At 54.2% G+C, this 16070-nt stretch overlaps 2 protein-coding genes and 1 long non-coding RNA gene across 6 annotated transcripts; 1 reads left to right on the top strand and 2 right to left on the bottom strand.

The window, feature by feature from the left end:
* Positions 1 to 820: 820 nt before the first annotated feature.
* On the bottom strand, positions 821 to 9050 carry CHRNB1 (cholinergic receptor nicotinic beta 1 subunit). Of its 2 annotated transcripts, none has more exons than XM_059907067.1 (11): positions 8919 to 9050; positions 8694 to 8833; positions 8059 to 8103; positions 7397 to 7506; positions 7184 to 7292; positions 6671 to 6818; positions 5998 to 6207; positions 2880 to 3103; positions 2134 to 2204; positions 1703 to 1850; positions 821 to 1398 (listed from the first exon to the last, which is right to left on the bottom strand). In XM_059907067.1, exons 1-11 carry the CDS (start codon positions 8983 to 8985, stop codon positions 1258 to 1260), a joined length of 1413 nt encoding a protein of 470 aa, XP_059763050.1. In that variant the 5' UTR covers positions 8986 to 9050; the 3' UTR covers positions 821 to 1257. The 2 variants fall into 2 exon arrangements, with proteins under 2 accessions (XP_059763050.1, XP_059763049.1); XM_059907066.1 differs by lacking the exon at positions 2134 to 2204 and adding an exon at positions 2205 to 2386 and having other exon boundaries at positions 8919 to 9048.
* Positions 8622 to 12544, top strand: LOC132354928 (uncharacterized). Its single transcript, XR_009499466.1, has 2 exons — positions 8622 to 9271; positions 11150 to 12544. It is a non-coding gene; the product is annotated as an uncharacterized LOC132354928 (long non-coding RNA).
* On the bottom strand, positions 9182 to 16011 carry LOC132354927 (fibroblast growth factor 11). 3 transcript variants are annotated; one of them, XM_059907069.1, is made up of 6 exons: positions 14869 to 16011; positions 13960 to 14200; positions 12193 to 12303; positions 11885 to 11988; positions 11065 to 11263; positions 9182 to 10797 (listed from the first exon to the last, which is right to left on the bottom strand). In XM_059907069.1, the coding sequence occupies exons 2-6, from the start codon at positions 14150 to 14152 to the stop codon at positions 10619 to 10621; spliced, it is 786 nt and encodes a 261-aa protein (XP_059763052.1). In that variant the 5' UTR covers positions 14153 to 14200; positions 14869 to 16011; the 3' UTR covers positions 9182 to 10618. The 3 variants fall into 3 exon arrangements, with proteins under 3 accessions (XP_059763052.1, XP_059763053.1, XP_059763051.1); XM_059907070.1 differs by lacking the exon at positions 14869 to 16011 and having other exon boundaries at positions 11065 to 11179; positions 13960 to 14219; XM_059907068.1 differs by lacking the exons at positions 12193 to 12303; positions 13960 to 14200; positions 14869 to 16011 and having other exon boundaries at positions 11065 to 12052.
* Between the last annotated feature and the right edge of the window lie 59 nt (positions 16012 to 16070).

The following is a 16070-nucleotide window of genomic DNA, read 5'->3' as shown; positions in this document are numbered from 1 at the left end:
GCTCAAGCTGACTTTGCTCTGACCTCCAGGCAGAAACATTAACACAGCCTGCTGGGCACAAGATCTTCATCTCCCAGATGAAGCCTTTTCTCCAAACTGAAAGGAAACTGAGGCACAAAATGTGTGATGGCCATAAGAGACACCAACACCCTTTCTTGTTCCACTCCTGGCCTCCCACGGGCTTCAACTCCCTGTCCCTCCTCCCCTCCCCTGTATTTTGTCTAGTGTTATGCAGGGATGGGCAAGTAAAATGAGTGGTCAGGTGGGTGGGGCCTTTGAGGAATTCTGGTACAAATACCTTGACCAGAGTGGGCAGCCACTAATCAGCTCTAGCAGGTTGCTGCCAACAGGGGAATCAGACCTGGTGCTACTGTAGTTCTTAAAAAGTTTCAGGAGAAGCCAGAAATCCAAATTTCTCTGTGAAATATCCACATTTTAAAAGTAGCAAACCAATTCAAATTTTAAATTCTGCTGGCCAACAACATGGGCCAAACAAAACACACCAGATTGTAACCTCTGATGTATACTGCATAATGCTTTTGTTCTCATCTTCTCATATGATCCTCAGACTAGGGAGCAGATACTATTATTAGCTTCATTTTACAGATGGGGAAACTGAGGCACAGAGCAGTTTAGTAGCTTGTCCAAAGTTTGAGCACCAAAGCTGGAACTTGAGGTTTTTACAGTGTGCTTTTTTATCCTCATTACAAATGCATCCTTTCAAAAATAACTTTTTTTATCCTAAAGATAATACATACTACAAAATACAATAAACTACAGAAAGGTAAAAACAAAGAAAAAACGACCACTAGTCCCAACATGCAAATATAAGCGATATTAGTGTATTTCCTTACAGAAAAAAATTTCCCTATTCATTCAACCAGAGGTAGCGGCTATATAGGTTAGAATCTGTGCTAGGTGCTGGGGATATTACAGTGAACAGACATAGTTCCTGCCCTCAGAAGGCTTACAAGCTAGCGATTGTTCTTTGTTCCATTCATTGCCAACCTAGGTGTGAATATCCAATGGAGCTTCTTCAAGAAGCCAAAGAGTAAATAAGCGGATAGTGCATTTCAGGTGGGCCCAAGGCCCCCATCTGCCCAGTCCCACTTGGGCTTCCTCCCTAGAAACGAAATGATGAGAGGATTGGACTCCTAGTGAAGGAGTTAAGATGCAGAAAGGTACAGGGCTTGAGAGTACTACCAAACTAACTCTCAATTCAACTGGTCAAGGACCTCGGTCTCGGCCCTCTCGTCCTCAAGGAAAGGGGTCGGGAGGGGGCAAGTGGTACGTGGCGTCCAGAAAGATGACGAGGGTACCGACGCTCGTGAAGATGATGAAGGTCCACAGGAAGAGGCGGTCCACCACCATGGCCACAAACTGCCAGTCCTCCTTCAGCTGAGGGTAGGAAGAGGAAACTGTTCCTGAGCTCCAGACCCCCAGGGAAGGCGGCCCCAAGGCCCTGTGCCGCACCCAGGTCCTCCTACCACGGCTTTGAGACAAGGGCGGGCCCGCAGAATAGCAGAGAGCGAAACTGCGGGCGACGGATGTGAGTAAAGAACAAGTCGGAAACCAGGGGGCGGGACCAAGTGAGGCAAACTTCCAATCAGAAATAAAATCGAGTGCTGGGGGCGGAGCCTAAATTTGCGGGTGGAGCCAAGGCCACCCAGGCCTTGCCTTGGCCCACCCTCTTCGGACTCACCGCGTCGTGGTCCTCCTGTTCCTGCAGCTGTTGAGCGATGTAGCTGATTGAGGAAACGACCTCCCGTAGCTCGGGAGGCAGGCCCACAGCCCGGTTTGGACCATCGATAAATCGCCGCAGGTCCGGGGCAGACAGTTCAGGCTGGAACCTGAAAGAGGCGAGTCTGTTTGGCCACGACCGGGGCGCAAAGACGGCCTGCGCGGGTGCTCTAGGCCCCGCCCCAACTCCCTCCTCCAACGCCCGTCCAGGTTTCAAAACGTGAGAGAGCCCTTCAGGTTCCCTCTGACAGCGGCGCCCTCTCTAGCCTTCCGCAATTCCTCCTATTCCCGTACGCTTTAGTCCCCACCTCCCCGCAAAGTGGGCAACAGAAGGGATACTGCAACTCCCATGATGCTCAACCACGACATCCTCCGGGAGCTTAGGACGCCTGCCTGCGCACAGTCTTCTGGGAACTGTAGTTCTCCCTCTCCCTTCTACGTGGGCGATGGGGAGTAGATACTACCTGTTGGGTTTGGGGAAGAGAAAATCATTTGGTGGCTTGCGGATGAAATATTCATCTGTTCCCCGACCCCAGCCACTTCCTGGAGAATCCCTGAGAGGTATAGGAGGTGGCTCCGGTATCTGGTCTCTCTCAGGCTTGGGTCTCTTCAGACCCAGATACAGAGGGAGTTTGTGGATAAAGATCTGCAGAGTAGAAGAAGAGGCGTGTTGGAGGGGGCTCTTATGCTTTCAGACCAGAAGGGAAGCCGCCAACCACCCCCACGGCACGTGCCCATTCTTGCGCATGCGTGCATGCATCCCACAGATGAAATGCAACTACACAGCCCAAGAGTTCTTAAGTGGGTTAGGAGGCATCCTGACTGGAAAGAAAAGTTCCGAGGGCTTCCACCCTGATAGTACCTAACCCTGAGAATGCTTCCTTGGGACCCACGATGGGCAGTATTGATGAAGAGAGTCTGGGATCTACGCAATGTTAATGATGGGAGGATAAAATTAATTGGGCAACATTTCAACACCCAAAGACCTTGGCACTTTGACACTCTACCAGGAGTTGTAGTTCTCCCTCAGGTCTGTGAAAGGGAAGGTTGAAGTTGGTGGGAGGGAGGAGCGATACCGGGACAAAAAGCCAAATACTAGGATTGAGAGTTAACACAGGTTGGAGAGGAGATCTTCTTACCTGACGGACCCAAAGGGGCATTTGGTGGGTGTAGGGTGAGCGATGGTGCAGGTTGAGGACTACGACGCTAAGGATGACTGAGAAGGTGACGAGGACCATGGTAAACATGAGGTATTTGATAATGATGGGGACAGACAGGGAGGTCTCAGGCACTTTGTCTGCCAGCAGCAGCAGGAACACAGTAAGGGTCAGCAGGGCAAAGATCGAGAGCCCCATCTTCTCTCCTTGGGGGACAGAGGGGAAGGCGGGAGGATTAGGCTTTGCCAGAAAGCAATCTCCCTGGCATAATCAGTGACCGTGTTTCCAGCTCACTCAAGGACAGGCTTTTGGAAGGGCCAACTGCATGCAAATAACTCCTACATTTATACCTCCAACCTGGACTGATTCCCCTAAATTCCACACTTGTATCCACCTGCCTACTTAACCTCTCCATTTGGGTGTCCAATAGACATCTCGAAATTCACATGTCCAAAACTTAATTCCCTCACCACCGACTCCCCACATAGTGTTCCCCAGTTCATAAACGACAACTCGATCTTTCCTGTGGCTCAGGCCAAATCCCTTTGAGTCATTCTCAGCTCTCCTCTCTCGCATCCCATATCCAATCCATACCAAACCCTATTGGCTCTACCTTCAAAAGATATCCTGAAACTGATGACTTATCACATCTACCACTACCATCCTGGTACAAGCCACCATTACCTCAGATCTGAGTTATTATAAAGGCCTCCTCTTTGCTTCATCCTTTGCCCCCCTGCTGACTGTTCTCAACAGAGCAGCCAGATTGATCGCGTTAAAATGTAAATCAGATCATATCACTCCAGTGGCTTCCCATCGCCTTTAGCATAAGAGTCCTTACTGAAGTCTACAAGGCCTTCCCATTAGCTCTCTGACTACATCTCCTACTGTTTTCTCTCTTGCTTACTTCATTCAGTTACATTGGCTATTTCTTGGATATGCAAGGCACACGCCACCTCAGAGCCTTTGCATTCACTGTTAACTCCTCCTGGTAATTTCTTCCCCCAGATATCTACCAGGGTCATTCTCTCACTTCCTTCAAGTCTTTGTTCAAATATTGATCAAACATTCCCTTTTTAGTGAGGCATTCACTGACCATCCTATTTTTAAATTGCAACCCCTGTGATAAATCATAGCGGAAAAGAATATGAAAAAGAATATATATATCTATAACTGAGTCACTTTGCTGTACAGCAGAAATGAAACACAACATTGTAAATCAACTATATTTCAATAAAATTGTCTAAATAAATAAATAAATTGCAACCCCTACCCCCATTCTCATCCTCCCCAAACCCTTTTCCTACTTCATTTTCCTTCTTAGGAATTGACCTCTCCTAATATACTATCTAGGACTTCCCTGGTGGCACAGTGGTTAGGAATCGCCTGCCAATGCAGGGGACACGGGTTCGAGTCCTGGTCCGGGAGGATCCCACATACCGCGGAGAAACTAAGCCCGTGCGCCACAACTACTGAGCCTGCGCTCTAGAGCCCGCGAGCCACAACTACTGAGCCCGTGTGCCACAACTACTGAAGCCCGTGCGCCTAGATCCCGTGTTCCACAACAAGAGGAGCCACCGCAGTGGGAAGCCCGTGCACTGCAACGAAGAGTAGCCCCTGTTCACCACAACTAGAGAAAGCCCCCGCGCAGCAACGAAGACCCAATGCAGCCTAAATTAATTAATTAATTAAAAAAATAATAATATACTATCCAATGGGTTTATTTATTATGTTTACTGACTGTCTCCCCCACTAGAATATAAACTCCATGAGACCAGGGATTTTTGTCTGTTTTATTCACTGATATATTCCCAGTGCCTTGCATGTTACAGATGTTCAACAAATATTGTTGCATGAATGAATGGACCAACCCCTGTAGCAGGAGCTATATAGCAAATCGAAGGATCTAAAAATGAAACCAAGTATATAAGAATATGCCAGGTGGCTGGTTATTACTGTGGCATACAACAGGCACTGCAAACTTCACGGAAGGTATTGAAATAAATAACTTTTATGGTCTGTTCTACTTTAGTCCTGTAATGTTGGGTTCCAAGATTTGCCTTGCTCCAGGAAGAAGAAGTTACATGTGGAAGTGTGTTCTAGAGCTGCATCACTCTCCTTCGCTAGACTGAGAGAGGGCTTGATTACAGAGAGAAGGAAAGCGTGTTTTTTGTTTGTTTTGTTTTGTTTTTCAGGCCACAGCAGTGAAAGCCCGGAATCCTAACCACTAGGCCACCAGGGAACTCCCAGGAAAGCATGTTTTGAATACGAGAGTTTAGGATATCAGTCTCTGAATCAGACTAGTACTAACCAGGGTTGGAATAGCAACGCTGCCTCTCTCTGTGTAATGTCAGGTGAATGACTTAAACTCACTTACCCTCTGTGAAATGGGAAGACAATTCAGTACTTACCTCACAGAGTTGTGAAGATTAGAACTGAGTTAATATATGTAACACATTATTTGTATTATCTTATAGCAAGTGCTCAAAATTAGAAAAGACTATACCTACACTTAACACAAAGCTTACAGAGTACCAGGCATAGTTCTATTAACTCAGTTAATCCTCAAAATAGTCCTATGTGGGAGGGACAACGACTGTCCTATTTCCAGATTAGGACACTAAGAGATTAAGGAATTTGCCCAAGGTTACTCTGTTAGCATATTGTGCTGTCTCCCAGAGAAATGTTGGCTGTTATTTCCAAGGGAGATAGGAGGTTAAGGGACTAGTAGGCATTTGACAAGTGGGGGAGGGAGGATGCCAGGAATGGGGAAAGGGAAAGGAAGCGTTAGCTAAGCCTGGGAGTTTGTTGGTCAGAGGAGTGGCAGTTCCAAGGATGAGACCCTAGGATTCTGAAGGGAAGAGTTCAGAAGTTACTGGGTGCGGAGAAGTGAGCAGCAGAGGGGAGGTAGAGCTTGAGGTTGGAGGGGAAATCTGGATGCAGAGGCAAAGGCTCTTCCTGAAAGGAAAACCTGGGTGAGATTGCTGAAGCACAGTTCATGAAGGCTTGAGTTGGCAGGAAAACCTTCCCTGTATTATGGGGGAAGAGGAAGAAGCTGAGCTATTGGTAAGAAGGAGTGCTGGGCCCCTTCCCCCCTTACCTGCATCTGGTGGCAGGTAGAAGACGAAGATGGCCAGAAGAGTGATGAGGATGCATGGGGCAATGACGTTGACCAGGTAAAAGAGAGGCTTCCGGCGAATGATGAGGTAGAAGGTGACTTCCTCACGCCGTCTTTCCCCCTCTCCCCTAGGATCCACTGGAGGCTGGATTAGCCGAGAAGGCTTGTGAATAATCTCCCATTGACCATTCTCTTGGGGGGCGGAGGGGGGAGAAGAGAAGGTGACACAGATGTGGAACCTGTTTTTGTTGGTGCCAGATAAGGCTTTGTTTTCTTTTCTTTTTTTTTTTTTTGCCTCACCGCGCCACTGCGCTGCTTGTGGGATCTTAGTTCCCCAATGAGGGACTGAACCCGGGCCCTCAGCAGTGAAAGTGTGGAGTCCTAACCACTGGACCGCCAGGGAATTCCCAGATATGGCTTTCTCTGCCACATCCTAGAGCAGGGGGGACTGATGTAATAAGGGGCTAGCTATGGTCCCTGGGCTGGACAGCCCATCTCTAATAAATGAGCAAGTCTCAATTTCCATAACCACAAAATATAGACAGTTATACCTATCTTGCTGAACCCACAGGGACTCACTGATGGAGTATATTTATCAGCCTGTTAGAAACTGGAAATCATAAAGCCCATGGACATGGGAGCCATGCCCACTCACCAATGAAGGTGCCTTCATGAATGTGCACTTCCTGCCGCTCCTGCCCATCGGGACCCAAGCCAGTCTGCAGGCTGACTTCTGAGCTGTCATAGCTATAGGAACTGAACACCATGGTGCAGTTCTGCCAGTCAAAGGGGAAGTAGGTGACCTGGATGGAGTGGAGAGTCACTAGAGCTGCCAGAGAGCTGGTCAGGGCTGGGGGAGTTGGGGAGGTCACAGGGCAGACAGGGGTCAGAGGATATGGGGCACTAGGGAGATGGGGACCACCAGGGGAAGATCACAGAGAAGTGGAGTCACAGAGGAATAAGAAGGTTATGTGGGGAGGTCATGGACAATGGAGGGGGGGGGTCACTGAGGAAGACTGGAAGTCAATGAAAGTGGACAGAGAAGATGAAACTCAACGGAAAATCAGAAGGGTAAGGGAGACGTGAGGGTCATGGGGATAATGGAGGAGGGATGTCTGAGTGAGGGTTTCTAGGAGCGCCTTGAGCTTCCCAGGTGGGGCCCGGACACCTGGATGCTGCAGCTGCTGCGATAGATGCCCGGGGGCTGCCAGCGCACGGAGCCGTCGGAGGACACCACGACGCTGATGTCCAGAGCAACATCAAAATTTCCGTCATTGCTGCAGGGAAAGAATCTTCTCATCTGGGATCAGGCCCCTCCCTCCGGAGGCCGCGCCCCTCCAGAGGCCCTGCCCCACCTCCCAGACTTTGGGAACATCCTCACTTGTTTAGGAGCACCACGTCTGGTAGCCACACGGATTCGGCAGTGATGCGGAGTGAATCGATGCCCTCGTGCTCCTCAGGGTCCCAGCTCAGCCTGTAGTCAGTCCACTCCTAGGGAAGCAGAGGCTGAGGGGCCGTCTGGGGCTGGAGGCTGGAAGGAGTCTTGGGATGTGCGAAGGAAGCCCGGGCAGGGAGTGCAAGGGAAGAGAGCCGCGCAGGCATGGTCTGTGGTTCTGGAGGCCGGGGCTCTGTTTAAGACTCCACCTGCACTCTTTGGGACCCTATCAACTAATTTCCCCTTCCCTCTCATCGGGCCCCAGTTTCTTCTTTCTGTAAAAACGAGGGGGTTGCACGCTAGCCTCTAAAACAGTGGTTTTCAAACTGCAGTTAACGACCCTTTTCATAGGTCCGGAATCAAATGAGTGGCCCCAAACCAATGTTAAAAAAAAAAAAAATTTAGAATGAAAAACACATGGAATGCAGCTCCCATAGTAAAGATAGTTATTGTTTCCTGAAGCTTCTGTTTCAGTTATAAATGTGTTTTCTGAGGTCGTGATGCAAAAAAAAGAAAAAAAAAATCTTACTGTGCGGGACGGGACATTCGAGAAAATTGTAAAGGCAGCGGGACGCCCGCCCTTTCCCACCCTGCGGGGGTGTCCGTACCAGGTCTAAGTAGACCTTTGTGCTCATCTCCTCATCCTTCTCGTTCTAGAAGGGAAAAGTTTAAAGGGTAGATATGATGTCAGTGTAGAGAAATGAGGGGCTCGGTGGGTAAACTCTCCCTGGAAACTCCCCTCTTTTTCTGAGTCGCACCCTCTTGGGTTCAAGCCCCACCTCCTATAAGCTGCGTTGGTTTAAGCCCCGCCTCTATCTCGTAAACTTCCTGCTGGCCGTACAGCCCGCCAGTTCATTTACCAGTCCCAGTCCCGGCCCCGGCCGGAGTGAATCTCTGCCCGCTGTTGTTTATTGACCCTGTCCGGCACCAAGGTCCGCCCCAGCCTGTGACCCCGCCTCCAGGTCCGCTCTCCGGCCTGTCCATCGGCCCCAGCTCCACTGTGAGATCCGCCCACAGGCCCGTTCATCATCCTGCCCGGCTCAATCCTGGCCCGTCCAGCAGCCACGCCCACAGGTCGTCCATTGGTCCGATTTCGACCCAATCTCTACCAACCGCCCGTCAGTCTCCCAGCCTGGCCTCGCCCCGGACCCCGCCCCCAGTGGTCCCTGGGTCCCGCCCTGCCTAAAGCCACGCCCCCAGCCGGCTGGTGGGCCAGACCTTAACTCCCCGCGTGCGCCCTCACCAGGCTGATTAATTGCGCTAGGCTGAGACCAACGCTGACCCCGACGCGGTCTCCCACCTCCCGCGCCGGCCTCACCGAGCTATCATAGCCCGAGAAAAGTTTCTCACGGAGTCGGCCCTCCGCTTCCGAGCCGCGGGCGCCTGGAGGAGGAGAGAACTGAGTGAAGCTCTGGTTCCTGGCCACGACCTCTGGCCCTGTCACTGCCCCTTTGAGGCCCAGACTTACCCGGGGCGAACGGCGCCCCCAACGCCCCCAGCAGCAGCAGCAGCAGCAGCAGCGCCCCTGGTGTCATAGCCCGCCCGCGTCGCTCAGTGAGTCCGCTTGGATGAGCCGCCAGGACAGCCAGCGCAGGGGAAGTGACGAGGCGCCCAGGAATGTGCACCTGTTATTGGGGGGCAGCCCACCCGCCCCGCCCCGCCCCTGCGACTTGATCCCTCCCCGAGCAACTGCCAAAGCCTGCTACCCACAGATGGCAGACAACACTTCAATTGTATAAATCGTCTTTAATTGAGAAAGCATGGAGTGGAGACCGGTCCCCTGGGAGCAGAGCCTTTTTGGGTACCTAACATCCAGCTGAGGTAAAGCAAGTTCTATTCAGTTAGAAGCTGGAGGGGTGTATGAGGTCTAGAGACCAAGAGGCCCTCACCCTCTTTGGCCTGACCTGTAGGGGAGAAGGGTGGGACTTATTGCTGAATTGGGGTCTCCTCATTTGGGGGGGGTCAAAGCTATGTCCCATTTGTCTTTTTTATTCTAGACCCATTACCCTAAAGACCTCAGCTTTAAAGGGGACCTGGAAGGAATTCCTGCTGAGGTAGCTAAGTGTTCATGTCCCCCCAACCCAGGCACAGGTCCAGTCATGCCATAGTTCTGGCCCCTTCCCCATCCTAGCTGCTCTTCCATGAGCCAGGGATTCCTTCCAAAATTCCTCTGCCCTTCCTCAGCCTCTGTTCCCTGGCAGGACCCCAGCTGAGTTGCAGGAGCTAGAAACTGCATGTAAAAAAGAAGGTTAGCATTCTATAGAAAGAATAAGATTTTTGGAAAATTGTCTAGGGAAAACAAGAAGTGGTTCTTGATCCAGCCAGAACTTAGTTCTTTGTGAATCATAGCTGGGTCCGTTCCAGAGCTCCTGCTTAACAGGTATCACTAGAGAAGGTGGGAGCGTGGGTCTAGAACTCTTACTCTAGAGCAATAACATGGCTATATAGGCTCTAGTTCCATCCTAGAGGGAAGGGCTGAGAGTCGTGGTCTATGTCCTAGAGCTGAGATTCAGAAGGAAGTATGGCTCCGTACGTGTCTAGAACATCACGCTCTAGAATTGGGTGTCTCTGGGGTAAGAAAGTTAAACCTGTGGTGATCTGAGACTGGCTCAATTCAGGCCAAGACCAACAGCTGGACAGGGCCCAAATCCAGCCTCTCTCCACTTGGAAACCAGGGGTCCATCTGGGTGAAGGACAGAAGCCTGATGGATCCAGAACAGAGCCTGGCAGCATGCCTGTGTTCCAGCACAGACCCTGAGTGCAGAAATGGCCCTGGCTGGGGTGCCTGGTGTTCCAGAATCTGTCTGGAACAAGGCAAAAGGTGGAGTAGGGAAAGAAGGAAACTAATCCTGAGCTCCAGTGGACCTATAAATCTATGGCTTGGTGGCCATGAAAAGGGCAAAGGGCTCCAGGAACTGCCTGAGCCCGGGGTGCGGAAGATTTATGCCCTGGTTTTGTCAGTTTTGGAACTCCCCGCGCCATCTCGGGAAAAGGCTTTGGAGGGTGTGAGTGTGGAAGGAAAGAAGTGATCAGCCAGGACCATTTTCAGACATCCCCCCTCTCTGACCCCTTTCCCGGGCCCAAGGATCTGAGGGTCTCAGCAGCCCCGGAAGTCACGGCCGGCCCCTAGGCTCCCTCTGGGTAGAGCACCTGGTGGGACCTGGCTGCTCAGGGCATGAGCGTGGCAGCAGGGGTGAGAGCAGGGCCAGAAGCAGGGCTGGGAGACAGGCTGTGGTGGTGGCGAGGGTAGGGAGCCTCCAGTCCGGGGACTGCATGGCAGGGGGCAGGGGGCCTGGAAGGGGAGGTCTCAGGGACACTGTGGAGAGAAGGCTCCCGGTACCCAGCCACTGTGAAGGGGAGAGAGAGGAGCAGGAAGGAGAGTTAGGCACCAAGAGAGCTCTGAAAGGGCTCCCTTCCCCTACAATCCTCCTCTGGGAACCCACAGGAGGAGAGCTTCCCAAACCTCCAAAGGCCAGAGCCTTCCTGGCTTGACCTGTCATAGCATGTGTCCTCTTAAAACACTTATAGCCCCTTAGCTGTGTGTCACTAAATGTCCCTGTCAAGGTCAATACCGTCCCATGTGGTCCACCTCTTCCCTGGGGGTCCATACTCACCCTCCAGGAGCTTGGGCACAAAGTGGGCGGCTGCCTTGGTCTTCTTGACTCGATTTCCCTTCATGACTCGGCCCTCCTTGTCCAGGCCCAGGTACCAGGACCGGCCAGAACGACGCTGGCGATAGAGAGCAGAGGCGTACAGGACATAGTAATTCTCAGAGACGCACTCCTTAAAGCGACACTCAGCTGTGAAATGTGGCTGAGGAGACAAAGACCCAGAAAGGCACACACAGACAGAAAGACAAAAAGACGCATCACTGAACAGAAGGGAGCCCTGGGAAGAACAAGGCAGGATATAATCCATACGTTTGAGACTGGGAGAGCCAACTTCTGAGCCCACGCAGGAACTGGGAGAAAGGGAGGATGAGGAAGAGTCTGGTGGCCCCCGAGGGCCAGGAACTAGACTTCTGGGGGCCTGGAATAAGAAGATAACTTCTCTCTGCTCTACTCCCAACCTCTCACCATCCAGGGGACCTGGAGAGAATTTCTGCTTGGAGGAGTTCCTGAATCCTTCCCCAGTATCCTGAATGACTCTGGGGAAGTGAGTAATAATGAGGTCTAGAGGAGGTTGGAGAAGACACAGGGGTTCTAAAAGGTTGAAAGAGTTGGACATTCAAAGAGCCTGGGGGTGTTTAGGAGGCTATTGGAGGAGAAGGGATTGGAGGGACCCTAGAGGAGGTGCTTGGGAGCGGGCAGTGAGGACAGGGTGTCGGCAAGAGCTGGAGGGAGAGGAGGCCCTGAGCTGCAAAATATCTGTAGTTGGGAAGGCTGTAGCTAGGGGAGTCCCCTGACTCCAGGCCACTCTGCCCCCTTGTCTCACCGAGCTGTAGAGCAGCCCCTCAGCGTTCATGGCCATGTAGTGACCCAGCTTGGCACTCTGGATGGTGACTACACGGAGCCCCACAGGGATCAGGTTGAAGTGGGCTGGGGGTGGAGAGAAGAGGTATCAGTACCCCAAGCCTCCAATCCCCATCTGAGCCCCCCCTCAATTCTGGTCCCAGTTCTACTTCTTCCTTTGCGGGGTCAAAGAGCCAGACTGAAAACAACAGAACCTGAAGCCACAATAGGATTGTCATCTCCTATGCCTGCTCTCCCCCTTCCCACCCAGCAGCTGGCTTCCCCTCTCACTGAAAGAGCTGGTGTCCTCTGGGGTGCCCTGGATACTCCCGTCGGGATTCGCCTGGAGGTAGAAACCCTGGCAGCAGAACAGTTTGGTGACGATGCCTTTGAGCTGAGGCTCTGGAGAAAGAGACATTCATCTTGGAACATGACATCTCTGTTCCCAGAAACATTGCTACACTTGGCGGGATCAGAGGAGAGAAAGAAAGGAGGATGGAGGGAAGGAAGAGGGTCCCAGGGCCCCAGCTCCCTGACCCTCTAAGCAAGGTCTCTCCCACCTCTCTTTGACTCCAGAGGAAGCTGGGGTGTGGGTCCCTTCTGCTTCCTCTAACCAGCTTTCAGTTTAATTGATTGAAATTTATTTAAAGGCTTAATTCCTACTCTACAGCTCAACCAGAATGGGGGGAGGGGAGAAGAAGGTAGAGGAAGGGGAGAGATACATGGAAAGGCAGAGGACAAAGGGAGACAGGCAGAGCTGCTGAAGCGGCAGTGTGTTTGCGAATGTGGGGGGCAGTAAGGTGACCCCAGGGTAGGGGCGCCCCCTCAGGAGTGGGGGTGGGACTGGGCCTGACGCTGACTCAGCACCTGCTGCTGCGGCTGCCGCTCGCTTCTCGCGGGCCTCGCCTTGGCCCAGCGCCGGCCTGTCTGACACTGACCCATCTGTCTGTCTGTCTGTCTGTCAGTCTGCTGGCTCGCGGGGGCCCAGCCCTCCCTGAGGCTCAGCCTCTCCCCTTCAGCCAGGTAACCCGCCTGGGATGGGGGATATTCGGTAGCAAACCAAGGAAATGGGGGAGGGGGCCAGGGAGCTGGTGAGGCAGGCTGACTCACGTGGGGGCTGGGTCCCACTCAAAGGGTGGGCTGCGGACCGTACCACTGCGGAGGGCCGGCGGCGGGGGGAGGAGGACGCCAGCGGGGGGCGGGGGGGTCTCCCCCTAGGGGAGCTGGGAGCGGGCGGGAGCGAGGCCAGAGGGACTTCCCGCCTGTCGCACCTGGACGGGGACCACACGCTAACCCTCACAACTCTCCTCCCCCGGCGCTTGCGGCCGAGTTCCCGGTACCCCCTCGTAGATGGTACGACCCCCAGTCTCCGTGCGGGTATCCAGCCGTGTAGTGTGTCTGAGTTGCTCGCGGCAGAGGGTCCCCTGAGCCCGTGGGACCCGATTTCGGAGTCGCGTAGGCGGTCATGGGGGAGTGCCCAGCTCCCTTCTTGAAGTGCAGGTCACGGGAGGAGGGCGCACAGAGGGGCGGACTGGCGAGGTAGCTGCAAGGACACCCCGGGGAGAGCTGGGGAGATTGGTACCGAGCCAGGCAAGCTCGGCGAGGAGGAACGGAGCCAAGGCTCGGAGGAGCGGGAGAAGCGGGGCGGGGGCGGGGCTGCCGGAGCCGCAGAAACCCTCGGGGTGACCCAGGCGTCCGGAACCCCCAGGCCCCTCCGCTCGGCATTGAAAGAATCGCGAGAGACCGCACGTAGGCAGAGGACGGTGGGGGTGGGGACTCGTGTGTTGGGAGGGGGGGCGAGCGGGAGCTGCCAGGCTTCGGGGCACCAGGCTTAGCCCCTCAAGCCTTCCCCTTGCCCTCGAAAGCAAGGAGACTCGGGGTTATGGGCGAGAGAGAAGGGAAACTGAGGCATCGTCTGGCCGAGAGTTTGTGGTCCAGGTGCACCCCCTTTCACTTTCGGGGAGCCGCCGTCAGTCGGGCCCCGCTCTTCCGAGTCCCTGGCCTCAACCTCCCAGGCAGAGAGACCCCCGGCCCGGAGACCCCGCCCCAGCCACTCACCCGGGCAGCGGTCCGGCCGCGCGGGCCGCCCCCCGCACAGTCGCACCTTGGACAGCAGGATGAGGTGCTGCTTCTGGCAAAGGGACTTGGTGCCGCGGGGACACACGCGCCGCTGCGCTGACACGGGCCGGCTGCCCCCGGGCTCGCGGACCTCCCGCTTCTGCCGGATCAGGCTGCTGGCCGGTGCCGCCATGGCGCCCCGGGAGGAGACACCCCAAAACCGGCAGGCTCCCGGAGCGCGCTGGGACCCCCCAGAGAAGCCCGCTAGCTCACCAGGACATGGTCTTGCCTCTCCGGTCCGACTCGCCGCCTCACCCACGGGACCTGAGGATAAGCCCTAGACGACCCCCACCCCAGGCACCAGCTCCCACCCTTGGGCCTCGTGCTAGCTTCGCCAGACCCAGCAGCCTATGTACCTCTCAGTTGACCCCACCCTCGACCTTTGCCCCCCACAGAAAACTCCCCCTTCTCTGATCTCCAGTGTCCCTGTCCCCCACTAACACTATCCCAAAGCCAAGACCCTCAAATTTTCCAGGATGTGGTTCCAATATCCCCAGGCACCTTTCCACCCTATTTCCGGGCCCTGCACTCCTGCCAAAGCCACTCTTGTAATTTTAAGGGTGTGGGTCCTTAGCTTTGGGGATATTAGCTCACCCCACCCCTGCTGGGGTGCTGCCAGTGTCTAGGAAGAACCCAACCTTGGTGTCTTTTCCTTTGCCACCCTCTAAGTGAAGAATCCCCCACTTTTTTTCACTGAAATCCCCAAAAAACTATGCCTTGAAATATCCAGACTGTCGCCAATCAGCAAGAAGAGGTTCCCAGACCCTGTCTCTGGACGATACCGGTTTTTACCAAGTCACCCCCATTTCTAGTGGCACAGGGTTCCAGCTGCTGAGCCCCTTTCCTCACCTTGTTACCCTCCACTCCTTTTGAAGTCACCTCCAAATCCGCCCTTCCTAGTGGTTACACCAGGTGGTTGTCTGGAGGGCCCTCTGTCACCTCGGAATAAGGAGCATAGGTTTTTGGCTTTTTTGTTTTTTTCTGGCAGCCCCTAATTTCCTCGGGGACAGCTGGTGCTGTTTAGATCCCACGCCCTCCAATCCAACCAGCCCCCCGAGAGAGGAGTGCACCCACGTTGTCACGGGTCCCCAAATGTGAACAGACCCGCTATAAGTCAGAGCGCATCAGAGCTTTCTGCGACAGGGCTTCCTTGTCCTCCCCGGGACTGCCTATAGCACCCCCTCTTCCTTCCCCGACGCCCCTCAACCTGTCCTGTCTTGTCGATCCGGGGACGGCTGGCGCTGGCTCTGGTTCCAGGCTCCTCCCTCCCTATACCCCGCAAGCGGAGCTTCCCCCCACGCCCGGCTAGGCGTCCCGGACCCCAGGAAGGAGTGAGGGTGTCTCCGCAGAGCGCCCTGGTCTGGCGAAGTGAGCACTGGGCCTGGCGGCTGGACCAAGCGGAGCGGCGGCAGCGGCGGCAGCGGTAGCGGCTGTGGGAAGCTGAGGCGGCGGCGGCGACAGCAGCTCTCCCCTCCTCCGAGAGCCGGCCCGGGGGCGGGGCAGGGGGCGGAGACTCCGGGAAAGAGATGGGGGGGGTGAAGCTGGGCGGGCGGAACCCTGGGGTTCCTTGGAGGCAGGGAGTGGGGACGGTCTTAGAGACAGGTGGAGCCGAGACAAGGCCGCATGTCTCGCATGTCTCGGGGTTCAGAGGAGGAGGGACAAGGAGGCGACTCCACTGAATGGAACTCTGGATGGGGGGAGAGGTTGGGCTTAGATAGATGGAATGGCAGATGCCCCGAGAATGGAGAAAGGGACCCTACTGCCCGGGATGGAGGACAGAACTGGATGAGGAAGGTGGGGGGAATAACTGAAGAGATAGCGGTGGTGGTGAGGTCTAGCCTGGGGTGAAATCCGGCCTCCTTAATATCTCTGCTTTTGTGTGAGACAAATTGGTCAGTCCCTGGTCTCCATACCTTTCTCCTTTACACGTTTTTTCAGCAGATATGTTACCCCCATCCCTATTGACTCCTAAGAGAAAAGACCATAAGAACTGGCGGGAGATGGATGCCAGAGGCTGCACGGGAGCAGGAGGGGTGCTGGCCACAGATTTG

The sequence above is a fragment of the Balaenoptera ricei genome, chromosome 20 (assembly GCF_028023285.1).
Source record: "Balaenoptera ricei isolate mBalRic1 chromosome 20, mBalRic1.hap2, whole genome shotgun sequence".
In the NCBI taxonomy this organism is placed as follows: Eukaryota; Metazoa; Chordata; class Mammalia; order Artiodactyla; family Balaenopteridae; genus Balaenoptera; species Balaenoptera ricei.
Note: the sequence above shows the minus strand (reverse complement) of the source record. Positions and strands in the feature narration are given on the sequence as shown.

What these genes read in the sequence shown, in the direction of transcription:
- LOC132354927 (XM_059907068.1), bottom strand. Translation starts at nt 11,677, where the DNA reads ATGTCCAACTCTTTCAACCTTTTAGAACCCCTGTGTCTTCTCCAACCT. An exon ending in TGTGCCCAAGCTCCTGGAGG is followed by an intron (nt 10,798 to 11,064) that starts GTGAGTATGGAC and finishes TCCCCTTCACAG; the next exon opens with TGGCTGGGTACCGGGAGCCT.
- CHRNB1 (XM_059907066.1), bottom strand. Translation starts at nt 8,985, where the DNA reads ATGACACCAGGGGCGCTGCTGCTGCTGCTGCTGCTGCTGGGGGCGTTG. An exon ending in CAAAGGTCTACTTAGACCTG is followed by an intron (nt 7,507 to 8,058) that starts GTACGGACACCC and finishes CTGCTTCCCTAG; the next exon opens with GAGTGGACTGACTACAGGCT. An exon ending in GCAGCAGCTGCAGCATCCAG is followed by an intron (nt 6,819 to 7,183) that starts GTGTCCGGGCCC and finishes CACTCCATCCAG; the next exon opens with GTCACCTACTTCCCCTTTGA.